Source organism: Rhopalosiphum maidis, chromosome 2, assembly GCF_003676215.2.
Source record: "Rhopalosiphum maidis isolate BTI-1 chromosome 2, ASM367621v3, whole genome shotgun sequence".
Classification (NCBI taxonomy): Eukaryota; Metazoa; Arthropoda; class Insecta; order Hemiptera; family Aphididae; genus Rhopalosiphum; species Rhopalosiphum maidis.
The window spans coordinates 37,373,987-37,388,686 of record NC_040878.1 but is presented as its reverse complement, the minus strand read 5'-3'; the positions used below and the strand labels follow the sequence as shown (position 1 = coordinate 37,388,686).

At 27.1% G+C, this 14,700-nt stretch overlaps 3 protein-coding genes across 3 annotated transcripts; 1 reads left to right on the top strand and 2 right to left on the bottom strand.

The window, feature by feature from the left end:
- The first annotated feature begins 1,275 nt into the window (after positions 1 to 1,275).
- On the top strand, positions 1,276 to 6,480 carry LOC113553832 (fatty-acid amide hydrolase 2-A-like). Its single transcript, XM_026957374.1, is given in 9 exon segments — positions 1,276 to 1,854; positions 2,336 to 2,396; positions 2,399 to 3,018; positions 3,078 to 3,189; positions 4,454 to 4,611; positions 4,693 to 4,929; positions 4,990 to 5,145; positions 5,877 to 6,059; positions 6,128 to 6,480. Coding segments are annotated over 9 exon segments (1,656 nt in total). The 5' UTR covers positions 1,276 to 1,836; the 3' UTR covers positions 6,239 to 6,480.
- Positions 6,481 to 7,306: 826 nt separating this feature from the next.
- LOC113554227 lies at positions 7,307 to 8,581 on the bottom strand. Its single transcript, XM_026957979.1, has 3 exons — positions 8,124 to 8,581; positions 7,992 to 8,048; positions 7,307 to 7,911 (listed from the first exon to the last, which is right to left on the bottom strand). Exons 1-3 carry the CDS (start codon positions 8,305 to 8,307, stop codon positions 7,823 to 7,825), a joined length of 330 nt encoding a protein of 109 aa, XP_026813780.1. The 5' UTR covers positions 8,308 to 8,581; the 3' UTR covers positions 7,307 to 7,822.
- Positions 8,582 to 8,699: 118 nt separating this feature from the next.
- LOC113552385 (spermatogenesis-defective protein 39 homolog) lies at positions 8,700 to 14,297 on the bottom strand. Its single transcript, XM_026955261.1, has 12 exons — positions 13,434 to 14,297; positions 12,313 to 12,358; positions 12,134 to 12,217; positions 12,028 to 12,074; positions 11,824 to 11,967; positions 11,626 to 11,762; positions 11,536 to 11,563; positions 10,704 to 10,827; positions 10,447 to 10,637; positions 9,975 to 10,151; positions 9,796 to 9,900; positions 8,700 to 8,761 (listed from the first exon to the last, which is right to left on the bottom strand). Exons 1-12 carry the CDS (start codon positions 13,497 to 13,499, stop codon positions 8,741 to 8,743), a joined length of 1,170 nt encoding a protein of 389 aa, XP_026811062.1. The 5' UTR covers positions 13,500 to 14,297; the 3' UTR covers positions 8,700 to 8,740.
- Between the last annotated feature and the right edge of the window lie 403 nt (positions 14,298 to 14,700).

Here is a 14,700-nt window from a genome sequence, read left to right as displayed (position 1 = left end):
TAATATACTCAAGAGTCTCAATAGTTATAATGAGCTAGTTCCTAATGGTATTTCTAGTGTTGATACCGAAATGAAAGTATCTGGTATTTTCGGTGTAGCGATAATTATTATCCATACTTGTTAAAAGTATTTTGGGTATAGGATAATATTTAAATTCTTGAATAAAATAATATTTAATTATCTTCTGTCTTCCTTTTCTTCTTATTCTTAACCCTTCATTTCTAACTATATGGAGCTAGCCTCTCTTGTATTACACTTAAACAGAATTTTACCCTCCCCACGTTTCCTTAACTCACATTAACTATTTTCATATTATTATCAAGTATTCTGTTTAACAATTTCTAATCTCCTTATCTTTCCTTCTATATTTCCTTAACTACTTTCACTGCCCCTAAGTCACCTCTCCTCATGAACCACTAATATGGCTGAGTTTCAACCTAGTCTTCCTTATTTTGTCTACAATTAATGGCATAGGTACCACTCTTACACTAGTTCACTACCCTTAAATCTTAATTATTTAATTTATTATTCTATCTTCTCTAGTGACTCTACATATTCGCCTTGGGATTTTTATCTTTGCTACACCCTATGTTATATTTTTCTTCACGGCCCAACATTTTGATTCATAATATAAGATATTTATATTATATTATGAATCAAAATGTCTAGGTAGTTACCTAGACTCACAACTGCCTAATAATCTCAACAGCATCCTCTTGTCACACAAAATAACGTTTTGTTCCATTTCATCCATTCCATATAATTATATTTTCGATGTCATCCCCAAAACCACTATTCTTTTGTACCATCGATCTCTGGTAGTATCTAAGTACTTATTTGGACTTATTCATTTCACACACTACGCATCATTTCCCGTTTTCATCACATTACTTGCTCAATCATTGTATTGATTGTCTTCTCCAAAATCACACACAACTTCTTCAGTTTTAATCATACTTTTCCTTAATCCCATTCCCCTGAAAAATTACTTAATTAATTATTTAAATGTATTTTTCCAATAGATATTTAAATACAAAATATCCACTCAAAAAGTATTTTCTGCAAACACGGTTCTGTGATATTACCGAAGCAAAGAACTAAACATCAAACATGGTCCCTATAACACTGATAATACAATTTGTCGACCTTGGTGTATTATGATCAGCATTGATATTAAACACGATTTAAGATAGTACTATCTTAAATCGTGATATTAAACCACAGATTTATATTTACTATAGATTATAGAAGTGTGTATTAAACTTACAGATGTTCTATGTTAGAATGTTCAGAGTTCATGTTTATATTTTACCTATAAGTGATCAATGATTATATAGTAATTACTAATTATCAGAAAAAAACAATATATTTGACTAATACACAAAAAGCAATAGTATACACGTATATAGAATTTATAACAAGTGAACTATAATAATTATTTATAAAAATAAATATTATAAATGTGAAACGAACCGTGCTCATTGCGCCATTTTACGTTGACCTACAAATAAAAATTATGAATTGTGGATAATTTGTTTTGAGAAACAGTAATTCAACGCTTTATATTGATTTCAAAAATAATAACATAAATTATTATTCAATATTCCGTTTTTTTTTTCAAGGTGGTCACGTAGTTGTGTGAAACGCAACTTGTTCCTACTCCGCGGTAGACAACGTATTTATATATATACCAATAATATTGCCTACTTACCCCACCTTAAAATTGACAATCAGAGTAGTATGTAAAAGTTTTGTTTTTTTTTTAAATTTTGTTTCCGTATTACGTGCTTACTTAAAGAAAATATAAATCTACTCGTCGGTACCGACGTACTCGCAATGGCTGGTCATAGAAAGGTAATAAAGATCATTCCACCTACTGTATTTTTGTTTGAGTTTATTATTTTAATTAATTTTTAATTTTCGTCTCGGTAAGTATCAAAAGAAATGTAGGTGAAACTGTAGTTACTTGTTTAATGCTTTGAGCTTTAAACAGAAGTTTCTCTAATGCATTCAATATTTGCATTTTGTTGTCAATATTATTTTGTAAACATGTTAAAAAAAACTAATGAAATACCTATAGCGGATTTCATAATCGTGTATATTACAAATTTTGTATAATTTTACATTAATTGGTTATTACACAACATTAATTTTAATATTTACTTATGGGTATTGACTGGGTATTTACTACCTACCTACTAACTATTTTTGATGAGCTATCTCTAAGTATTTCTTATTTATAATTATTAAGTTGTACATGAAATATCAGTTTGAGAAATAAAATAGTATATTCTTAAAATTGTTGGAATAAAAATTCTATTATATGTATTTTTAGGAAAAACAGGAAAAAGTTTTCTTGAAGAAAAGCCGTCCATCAAAAAAACCCAAAACTCGAAATCTTGTAACTGTTTATCATTTGTAATTTCATTTTTTCGATTTATTTATGACTTAATTGTGTCATTTGTATTTCGCTATATTTATAAAAATACTCCATCAAAAATATTGCCCCCAGTAGAAGATCTATTGGTTCTTGATAGTTGTACAACTATTGTCAATAAAATTAAAAATAAGGAAGTTACATGTCGCCATGTTGTTGAATGCTTCATCAAACGAATTGAACAAGTCAACCCGATATTAAATGCTGTAGTTGATACACGTTTTGACAAAGCATTAGCCGAAGCTGATGAGTATGATAAACTCATTGAGCTAGCTGATACAGAAGAAAAAATAAATTTAATTTTTGATGGTAAACCTTTATTTGGTATTCCATTTACATCTAAAGAAAGTACAGGAGCAAAAGGAATGGCTTTTACTTTTGGTCTGGTATCTAGAATTGGCATGAAAAGCAATGAGGATGCAGAAATTGTTAAATCATTAAAGACTGCTGGTGCAATACTCTTAGGCGTTACAAATGTTCCAGAAATAAACTTGTGGTGTGAAACTAGAAATAAAGTTTACGGACAAACAAATAATCCTTACAACACAAATCATTCAGCTGGTGGTTCTTCTGGTGGAGAAGTATGTTTAAAATTATACGAAAATAAAATCTTTAGTAAGAAATATTTTTTTTATTTTAGGCTAGTATAGTTTCAGCTTGTGGTAGTCCTTTGGGTCTTGGAACAGATATTGGAGGATCTGCACGTATACCAGCATTTAATTGTGGTTTATTTGGACATAAGTTGACTACAGGTAAGGCAAATATTAAATTTGCTATTTATTTATTTTTATCTGATCTAATTTTTTTAAGTTGTTCAATATAATACTTAGTAGGTACCAGTGAAAATTCTTTTAGTGCAACTTATGTTTTATATTATGTTATATTATTATTGTTATTTATAAAGCTTATTAAAATTGTTTATATAAAAAAATATAGTAAATAAATCATTCAAACATTTTTGCACAGGTCACTGGTAGAATATATATATTTTACTAGCTATTAATAGAGTTTTTAGTTATATCCAGATTCCAGATTGGATCGACTTAATTGGCTCTTTTTTTTAGGTTTACTTAACTTGATATTTACAGTTACTTAATAAAACTTACCTTTTACTTGCACCATATATGTTCTACCTAGCTAGTTCCTTGATTTTTTAAAGTAATATTTTCTATTGTATGCTATTTAAATTATATTAATTGTCCTAGTCCATGTTGTATTGTGTTATTTAAATAATTTTTGATTTTATGACTTAATATGTAAATATTTTAATTATTTCTTCAACTGTGTTGTTTGTTATTTTGTTCATGGTATATAATAAGTTCAACCAGAAAAAAATATGTAAATGCATAATAAGTTGTTGTACTAATTATAAGTTATTACTCATCAGTTACCATTAATCACTATAATTACTAATCATGAAGATTTTCGAAGTAACAAATGTAAAGGTCGTTACTTATTGACTAATTGACCTATAACAATTAGTACATAATTTTATGATATCCTTAGATTACCCTCCTGGATTTAACACCAATTACATTTATTATGAAAAAAATTAGTGCTAAACATCAGAAAAGATATTTAAGTTATTTTGGGGATATGATCTATGGATTCATTGTATCACGTGTGCTCATGATAGGGTAAAAGTATAACCAATTTTGATTAAATTTACCTGCCATAAATGTTTGGACACCTATGTTTATGATGGTTAAACTATTGTTTATTTTTTTCTACTAATATAGATAGTATATCTTCCCAGTAGCTAAAATATCTGTTCGGGAAATTACCATGTGACAAGCCCATCAATTACCAAATTCATCGGTTCAGAGTTATAATACGACTATCGGCCCACATAGAACTTTCTGGTATCCCGGTGGGCCAATCTGCCACTGCATCTTTCTTATCTTTATTGTATTATGTTGTTAAATACATTGTGAAATACAATAATTAATTTTATCATGTTGACATCCGCTGATCAATATTGTTTTTTTTTTCATAATTATTTTTACCATTTTTCAGGTTTTATAAATACTAAAGGTATGACATTTAGAAAAGGCACGGAAAAACAAACCATGGTTAGTGCAGGACCTATTACTAAATATGCTGAAGATTTAACTCCAGTAATTAAAGCTTTCCTTGGACCTGAAAAATCTTTGGAATTAAAAATTGGCCAAGAAGTAAGCATATATTATTTAAAATTTTAAAACAATTCTTAAATTTGCAGTTAAATAAATTTAATTATTTTTATGTTTCTTTAGGTTGATTTGTCTAGTTTAAAGTACTACTATGTTGATAAACCCAATGATGCACGAGTCAGTCCAATTAGTGATGAGTTACAAATAGTTTTAGATAATGTTATAGAGTCTATAACTTCTATCACTGAACTTCCTCCACTCAAAGTAAAATTTTCTGGAACTCGTTATAGCTATAGTTTGTGGAGACACGCTATGACAAAGGAAGAATCAGATTTTTGTGCAACATTAGGAAACAATCAAGTAACTTATTTAAGATTACCTTAAAAATAATAATATAAATGTCTCTATATCTAATTTTAGACTACAGTTTCTGTATGGACAGAAGTTCCAAAAACAATTGTAGGAATTTCAAATCATTCCTTAGCTGCAGTATTGAAATTAATAGATTTGCAACTACCAAAAGTAAATGCAGTTTGGGCTGATGCTGAGATTGAAAAACTTTCAAATGAAGTATCGGTAAATATATAGATATTTTATTTTTTTAAATATAGAACTGAGAGTTTTTGGTTTGATAAGTTAAATATTTTGGGACGAGAGAGTCGCTCTTATACCTCCCTGTATATAAAAAAATATAAAATTATTGCAGTTTGATTTTATCATTGTGACTTGAAGCTTATAAGGTCACAGAAAAGGTTGTGTTGTGAGTTGTATACAATAAGTAGATAACATTGATGTAGTCTGCAATAGTAATAAGTATAATGTATAAGTATTATAGTAAATATTTTAAATTCAAATTAAATATATTCATCTTTACCGCTACATAATGAATTGTGGGTGTGGCAGTTTTAGAATAAAGTTCTATAATTTAACTCTTATAAAAAAAACATTTCATTTCTATTAAATGAAGGAATAATTGAGGACAGTACTATTTTGGTGTATATCTGAGTTGTAGGTGGATTATAGTACTAGGAACTTGTGCATGAATTTTATTAATGATATGTACTAATAATATATTTTTTTTTTATTAAAGGTTAACATTTTTAAATATTGTGAGTTATAGTTAGAATAATTGGATCACAGTTTAAATTTATACCAAGACTTGCTATTAATTTAAGCTATATACTGCTGATTGAGATACGCTTTAATATTTTTATATTGATGATTGACCAGTTTAATTTTAAATATTATAATATGTAAGGATAACATTTACTAGTAGTAACCAAATAAAAGTAATGTTCATGTTTTAGACATTGTTGGGTGATGATAGCGTGTTATTTTTCCCTTCGTCTCCAACTACAGCAAAACACCATTATGAACCATTCTTGCATCCATACAATTTTGCTTATTGGGCTATCTTCAACGTATTAAAGCTACCAGTCACCCAAGTACCACTTGGTTTAGGTCTAAATGGTTTACCATTGGGAATACAGGTATGATTTATTTTATAGAACTTAAGATTGGTAGAATAATATGAATATCCAATATTATTATTGTATAGGTGGTTGCTGGAATGAATCAAGACCGGTTATGTGTAGCTGTTGCAAAACATTTGGAATTAAAATTCGGCGGATGGAAACCTCCTTTTACAACAAATACCGTAATAAATTAAAATACTGTAGTATACTGGTAATATAGTATATGTTGGGGAATTTTTCATTACATTGTTTTTATTTTTTGGTTAAGGAAATATTTTTGATATAATGTTATACTTATAAATGCTAATTTAGGTTACCAATTGTGATATTTATGTGAAATAATAGGTTTTAATGTTGTGATGATTTTATTTAAATTAATTATTTTAATAATATATTTATTTTACTCAGTATACATTGAATGCATTCCAAACTATAATGTTGGACTTTTTCTTATAATAATATTAATAATTTTAACTGTGTTACTTGTACAGTAAAACCTCTATTAACAGACACCATTCAAAAACCAAGAAATCCACATGGACAGTTTTTAATTTTTTTACAGCAGAAAATATGTATATTTTAATCTCCTATTAGTGTTTGTCATTATGTGCAAACATATTCTTAAATTATTTTTATTTATTTGTAGAGGTTTCACTGTTAATATCTATATGTGTATCTGAATATATTTTTGAATAAGGGCCAAGGCTATTACTACAATACTGAATACATTACTATATTATTTAACATAATCATTAACCATAAAATGTTATCTTGATCTGAATGTTTTTCAATTTTTTCGCTCATTTTAAATCTATAATACCATATGTATTGGCATTGGATATACTTGTATAAATATAATACATTCAATTACTTTTTACAAGGTATTTTAAGACTGTTAACAAACTTAGTATTTATAATGCAATAATATGATATATTATTATTTAATATTAAAAGCAATATTATGTTGTTTAAATTTAAATTGTTTTTTTTTTCTTTTGATATTCAGTAAGATAATGAATTCAAAATACCACATTGAAACAGGATTTTTCAACTTGTTAAAAATGCATAACTAATTTAAAAAAAGTTTATTTTTAACTACAATAGTATAATTGAAAATGTGTATGACACAATCACCGTTATTAAAAAAAAAAAAAAAAAAATAGCAGTACAAAATAACTTAATTATCTTAAAATTGTAATAAAAAAACAAATATAGATATTGATATAATTGTAACATTATTATTCCTGTAACAAATGTAGATATTGAGCATGTTCATTATTCATTATTTGGAAACATTAACAAGTATAAACTTATTATCAAGTATAAAGTAAGAAAGTAGTAATTAAATAAAATGTTGTAGGTGTAAGTTATAACATGCAATGTATTTAAATACAATAAACAATAATATGAAATTATAACATTATTAAAACATGTTGATAAGATTGAAATGACTGTTAAATGCCTAATATAATAAGTACATAAATAAATTATTATAAACCATTTTTGGTTATTTAATGGAATTGAGTCTTCATAGATTATTAGAATATAAAAAAACGTATAAATCACACCTTATAGGTGAATTGAGAGCATAGACTAAAGCAGGGCTGATATTGAAGAATTGATGGACTCCAGAAGTCAAATGTTAGGAGTGACATACTATATACAATATTATTGTGTGGAGATATTTCAAGTCCACAAACGAGCCATTAAGATATTTATTTAGATATTTGTACCATACTATTTATTGTTTATTGTCCAGACAACCACTGATTATTTGATTAAGATTTTTCATTGCATTGGTAACAAGATGAACATTGCCAAAAGCATTGTGTAATGCAATCTAGGGTTTTATCCGCAAAACTATATTCTAAATTATAAAAAGATAAAAATGAAAACATTGAGAACCAAACAAGAGTAGGTGATTGAAAATGTATAGAATTTACTCACGTCTATTTTTATTCCGTTCTTGTGGGTCAATGGGGTTATAGATTGATGTCTCCGATACTAAACCACAATAACATGATATTACTTTTATATAAACATCATATTATTTATTAAAATAATTTGTATATTACATACGGGTTTTTTGACGTCCAAATATTTTCCTTTTATATGTTGTAGGCGTGGCACTTTCATGATTTTCTTCAGATTCAAAATTTTCAAATTTATTATTAGTTATATCCATAAAAATAAAAATAAGCTTGTATCTCAACAAATATAAACCTTTCTTTAGAATATGTATAAACAACTGAACCAAAAGCATAGGAGCATAGACGTGGTAAAACCACAGTGGAATCAAATAGAGTGTTAAAAGCCATAGTAAAACAACAGTTAGTTTTCTACCATAAGGTTTCACTGACCTATTTAATAAGTCGTACAATTACATTTCACTAAGCTTGTGTACACAATTTCCCATTATGATTACAAAAAAATAATAATTGATAAGTAGATTCTCTTAAATATATTATATCTTGGTAACATAGTATAATTTATAACTGTATATATTTTTTAATGTATACAATGTAAATCATAAAAGCTTAAATTTCAAAAAAAATATGTTGCATAAAATTAAATTTTATGACACATATAAGCAAATAATTTATAAATCATGAATAATCTGTCTCAGTCTTAATTTTGTTCAAAAGTTTTAGCGTGTTATTAAATTTGTAATGACTAACGAGTTACAACTAATGTTGTTAATTTTTCCACTTCATATTCTGAAAAAATAAATTAAAATTGTTTTTAACTTATATTATTCATTATCATAATTTGATTCATTTTATGCACATAAATTATAAATATATTTTTATAAGTGAAATTTGTATAATTTTTAGGACCAAATAAAATAACTATTTCAGATAGGCCATCCATATTACTGAATACTGAAAAGTGGATAAAAATAATTTTTAGTAATGACCAACAATGTCACAGAAATACTTTTAAATGTGACAATTGCTATACAAGGTGATTCTTTTATCGTAAAACACTCATTATTTGTTTAAAAATTATGAGAAAAAATACACAAATAAACATGATATATTATATTCAATATAAGAAACAAACCCGGGTGACAATCGATTTTATACAATTATATTCATTGAATTAACAATCAGTAGCTAATAGATTACATAAAACAATACCAATAGACACTCCAAACCTCCTTCCTCTATTAATCTTCGCATTCCGATCTAACCATCAAGTCATCATACATTTTTTTAAATCCTTTCTCACTCTTCCTCTTATGATCACAACCATCCATTATACTGTGTACTCTGTAGTGCCAATAACAGTCTATATAGAACATTCTAACTTGTTATCTAATTAATTATTTTCTTTTATTTGTTTATATATAAGTTTATATTTTATTGTTTATAACAGTTTTTTGTTGAAATTGTATGTACCAATATCTTATTTTATGCTGTTATCTATCTATGAATTAATTTCTATATTTTTTCAATAACTGTACTACCTTATAAATTGTTGTATGGTGTTAATAAATTAAATTAAATATCATACCTATGATATAACCTAACCTTAATCATCCGGGTCACAGAATAATAATAATGATGAGTAATAAATAAATTAAATTATATAATGATGTAATTAATTATTTTTAAATAAATATTAGATCAATTGTTGAATTTAAAATTGTCAAATTCAAAGCAAAACAAGATATATGATAAATTATAGTTTAGGTAAGCATATATAATATATATATATACAGATAAAATAGTTAATAAATATTACTTACAGGACTTTTTAAAATTACATCGGCATAATAATAGCTTTCAGATTGTTTTTGTAAAGTCGTCTTGTATACTAATAATCCTCTACGATCTTTTTTTGATGCAAAATCCTAAGTTAACAAATATTATAAGAGAATTTGATATTTTTCATGATTAATTTCATTGTTAATAATTGTTACCATACATCAATAATTATATGATGACAATTGAATTTCTTTGCCAATTCTAAACGTTCATCTGAATCTTTAATCATTTTTATATAACGAGTTAATGAAGATGATGGAGCACCATTATTGTACAATAGTTTAACAGTTTCACCAATAGGTAATGATAAAGCCAATTTATCCTTTCCAAGCCAATTCTAAAATTAAAAATAATAATACTTCTATTTTTATGATTTTTAAACAAATATTATAATTTGAAATAAAAGCTGTTATAGTAATTAGTTCAAACATCAGTTATATAAAATACATCAAAACTATATTATTATGTAATATATAAAAATATTTAAGGTTTAAAATTATGTATTTCAAATAATATAGTGCTTTATTTTAAATAAATCAAAATTTTTAAAGTTAATTTAGTACAACTATAGACTGTAATAAATGATTTGTATAAAAAGTTGTTATACATAGAAATATAACAATTCAGATTACTTTGTTTAGTAACATGTCATCCACAAGAATCCAATTTTGTAGTTGGCAAAATGTCATTAACAATGTAGCTTCTAACTGTTTAGTACTCAGGTTAAATTCATTAGCCACTGCACGACAAGATTGAATATTTTGTTGCTCTTTACATTTGTCAGATACTAGTGAAACAACAGACATGAATTGTGCACTTTTTCCTAAAACATAATAGAATATTTTATTAAAAAAAAAAAAAAATTGGTTTTTAGTATATATTTAATTACCAACTAAATGAATAAGTTGTGTTATAATTTGTTTATCATATTGATCATCTGCTAGATTAACACATACATTGAATCTCTGCAAACAGTTTTGAGGATTTCGACATCCGAATTTGAATAGCATCATCTAAATAAATAAAATGTATACAAATTAAAATCTATTTCATTTTTTAAACAAGTAACAGTTTGATGCAATATTATTTGTTATCTGTTTATCTTCTATTTTGTCATATAAATTATTTTGTTTCATGCTTAGTAATTGAAATTAAAATTAAACCATAAAGATCTGTTAAAAAATATCTATTGAAAAAAGATATTAAAATATTTTTTCTAAGTATATTCAAGTGTTTATTAGTTAGTTTTTTTTTTTTTGTAATATCATATTAAAATACAAAGTTGTTTTTCTTATATTCAAATTCAAATATAAAAAAAAAACTGATTTACCAATAATGACTTTTTAAAAATATTAAGTGAATAAAATTACACATAAATATTGATATACAGAAAAAACAAATTATACGACAACAAATTCTTGGTTAAAAAATATATACCAATATAAAGGTGTTGTAAAAAGTAAGGTTTCAAAGAAAAAAAATTATTTATAATTAAGTATTATAGTAAAAAATGTAATTATATTGTTAACACGTTAAAGTTCAAAATGCCTAAAATAATATTTCTCTAAACTACTTCAAATTCCAAAAATTTATAATTAATACATTTCTAAGGAATTTTTAACCTTTTAAGTATTGAATTTTAAAATCTTTCTCACACACGACACACAGCCTCTCGAAAAGATCTGTTTATTGGCCATTCATCCTAAATAATTTTATCTTACCATTGCATCTTTTGTACGTCCCAACATTCTGTAAAAATATGTTTCACTGTATTATATTTTTGTTTAATTGTTTAGCATACATGAACATACTCTAAAGTGTCAACTAATTCATCAATATATTGTTTGGAATATAAATATTGAACATAGTGAGAAGCAGCAATAGGATTATCACGTAATATACGCTGGAAAATACCTTTCTTCAAAGTGTTTGTTAAAAATATAACAACCTGAAACACCACATAAATTATAGAAATATTTATATATTTAATTTATGTAGAAATTGTATACAGTTAGTATTGCATTCCCATCTTCTGTATCCAAAGCTTCTTTTAACAACATTGTTTTTTCTTCTAAGCTGCGATATGGTTCTAGTGTATATGTACAAGACATTACAATATTTTCTATTGTGGATTTAACAATATTAAGTTTTTTCTAAAAAAAATAAATAAATATATAATTGTAAGTAAATCAAAAATATTAAATTTTTATTACTTGAGTTGAATTTATTTTATGTGTCTTTGAATCACGCTTTAGAAATACTGTAAAATATAATAATGATTAATAAATTTACAAAATATGATTTAGAAATAAAACTCACTTTTATCTAAAATTTCTTTTGAAAGTAATTTGTCCAATGATTCGACATTTTCTAATTTAGTTTTTGTAGATCCAATTTGTAAACCTAATAAATTTATTTTTATTATTAGGCACAGTTAAAACTAGTAATGATTCTATAATAACCCATATTAAAGTATTATTATTATATTTTATAATTACTTTCACATTCTGGTGGAGTTTTCTTAGTTAAATTCAATTCCTTTTCCTAAATAAAAATAATAATTCAATAACTAAAATACCTATTTAATAAAAAAAATTATAATTCTTATTCACTTACAATTTATATCTAACTGATTAAACACATAAATTATTTAAAATATATATAGGCATAACTAGAGGGGTGCTTGGGACAATGGGACCCCAGAATTGTTGGATTAATGTATGTGCTTATAAACATGTAAGTATTAACTTTATTTTTGCCTAGAATATAAAAAAAATATAATGTTTCATATATAAACGAATAATTATTCAAGTCAGCTGTAAACACCAATAGAAACAATAAATAATAATCGAATAAAAAAAAAATTGCTATAAAACATTTTTAGGAATCTAGCTCCCCTCCCCCTAACTTGAAGGACTAGTTACGCCAATGAAAACATATATAATTTTAAAAAGTGGTTAGATTAGTATATTGTCTGGTTGTATAGTAATGTTTGTGCAAATATATATTTTTATTTCCTTCAACTTTTAAGTAAACCATAGAACATATTATTACATAGGTAATTCAATCTAAGAGTCAATTTTCAACATAATGTAATGCATATATTGATGTACTTATAAATTATTTAATACAGAGATTACCTTTACACAATATAATAATTAATTTATGATAACATCGAACACGCATGTTTTGTCTGTGTCTTATAATATAACAAATTTATGTTCAAAAAAATCAATTTTGTGTTAGATTTATAATAATTAGAGTAGAATTACCTTATTATCATACTTAAGGTAAGGACATAAACTATGGCATTCCATAAGGTTTTATTAATATTTAAATTTTAAAATTGTAAGATATTACTATGCGACATGTTGTAACTCACTTCATTACCTTCAAAAAAAAAAAATATCTATGAGATATACTAAACAATATTATTACCTTTAAGTTTGATAATAGATCAATTCGCTCTAATATAATAAGCTAGTAGTATGAATTTGATTCTGCTGAATATAAAATTGCTATGTTACACAATTGTAAGACGGAGACAATACTAAGGATTTGACATATTCTAATAAATAATAACTTTGAACAGTATAACAAATAAAAAATGCATTAATACCTCATCTGCAAAGCTAAATCCTTCAAAACTTTTTTCATTCCAATATTCGTCGTCCGTAGAGTTCATTGTAATAACACTAATAACAAATCACGGGACTAAATTGTAAGATCCGAACAACACCTACGAAATTAATTGAACGACACGAAATGTATGAACGGACCCACTCGTAAACTATGTACCGAAGTAGGAGACAGAACCTCCGCAACTAAACCACACATCAAAGCCACTTGTGATTGAGCCTACGACGTGTCCGATAAACAATAGATAGGTATCTGATAATTAATAATAATAACAGGTAAATAAAACGAGAATTCTCCTCCTAATGGCCACAGCTCTGCTCGGGATAATTTTAAATGAAAAATAAATAATTTAAAGCTTGAACGTAGGAAACGAAAGTTATAGTAAAATACGGAATATGCGTATGAATAAACAAGTCTATAACATTATTTTATTGATAAGTTAAGACGCGATTGCAGAATGACCGTCAACGCCGTGAGCTGGGCGTTTTTTTTTGTCACCAGTCGAGAAAGTAATGTAATAATAAAAAAAAAAAAACTTTACGAAAAATCAAAAACCTATTAAGGCCTATATAATTAATATATAAGAGTTACGTAGACCGAACGGCGATCACGGACTATCTGGACCCGGCAGGGCATGTTTGTGTTTTTGCGAAAAATTTGATAAGATCCAAGTGCCGCCGGTAACGGTAACGACGGCGCACGGTCACACGAATACCGTGGAATTCTGTGCTAAACGCCGATACGAAGGCGGCGGCGCCGCCCGAGAAGAGTTCGCCAGCGCGTGTGCGTGTGTACGTGTGTGCGCGTGGCGACATACGCGGGGCCGACAACAACGCTATAATATTATATTATAATATATACATGTGTTGTGCATACATACATCATACACCGACTGTCCACGCGCTCGCGTTTTCTCCGCCCCGCTCCCCCCCCCACCCATGACGAGGACGACGACGACGGCCGCGACTCACCCCATCGTCCGCTAATGTCGCGCGTGCGTGTGCGTGAGTGCGTGTGCAGGCTCGTGGAGCGCCGACCGCGCGCGCGTGTGCGTGTGTGTGAATATTTTGCCATTCTTCTCGCCAACTATAATACCGTGTATATATATATATATATATATATATATATATATTGTACTTTGCGTGCGTACGACCATCGTCGTCGTCGCCGTCGTGCCAGCCAGCCGCCCGAGTGCTGCCCGACAATCGTCTCGTGAATTCGGGCAAGTGCACACGCGCGTATCACTC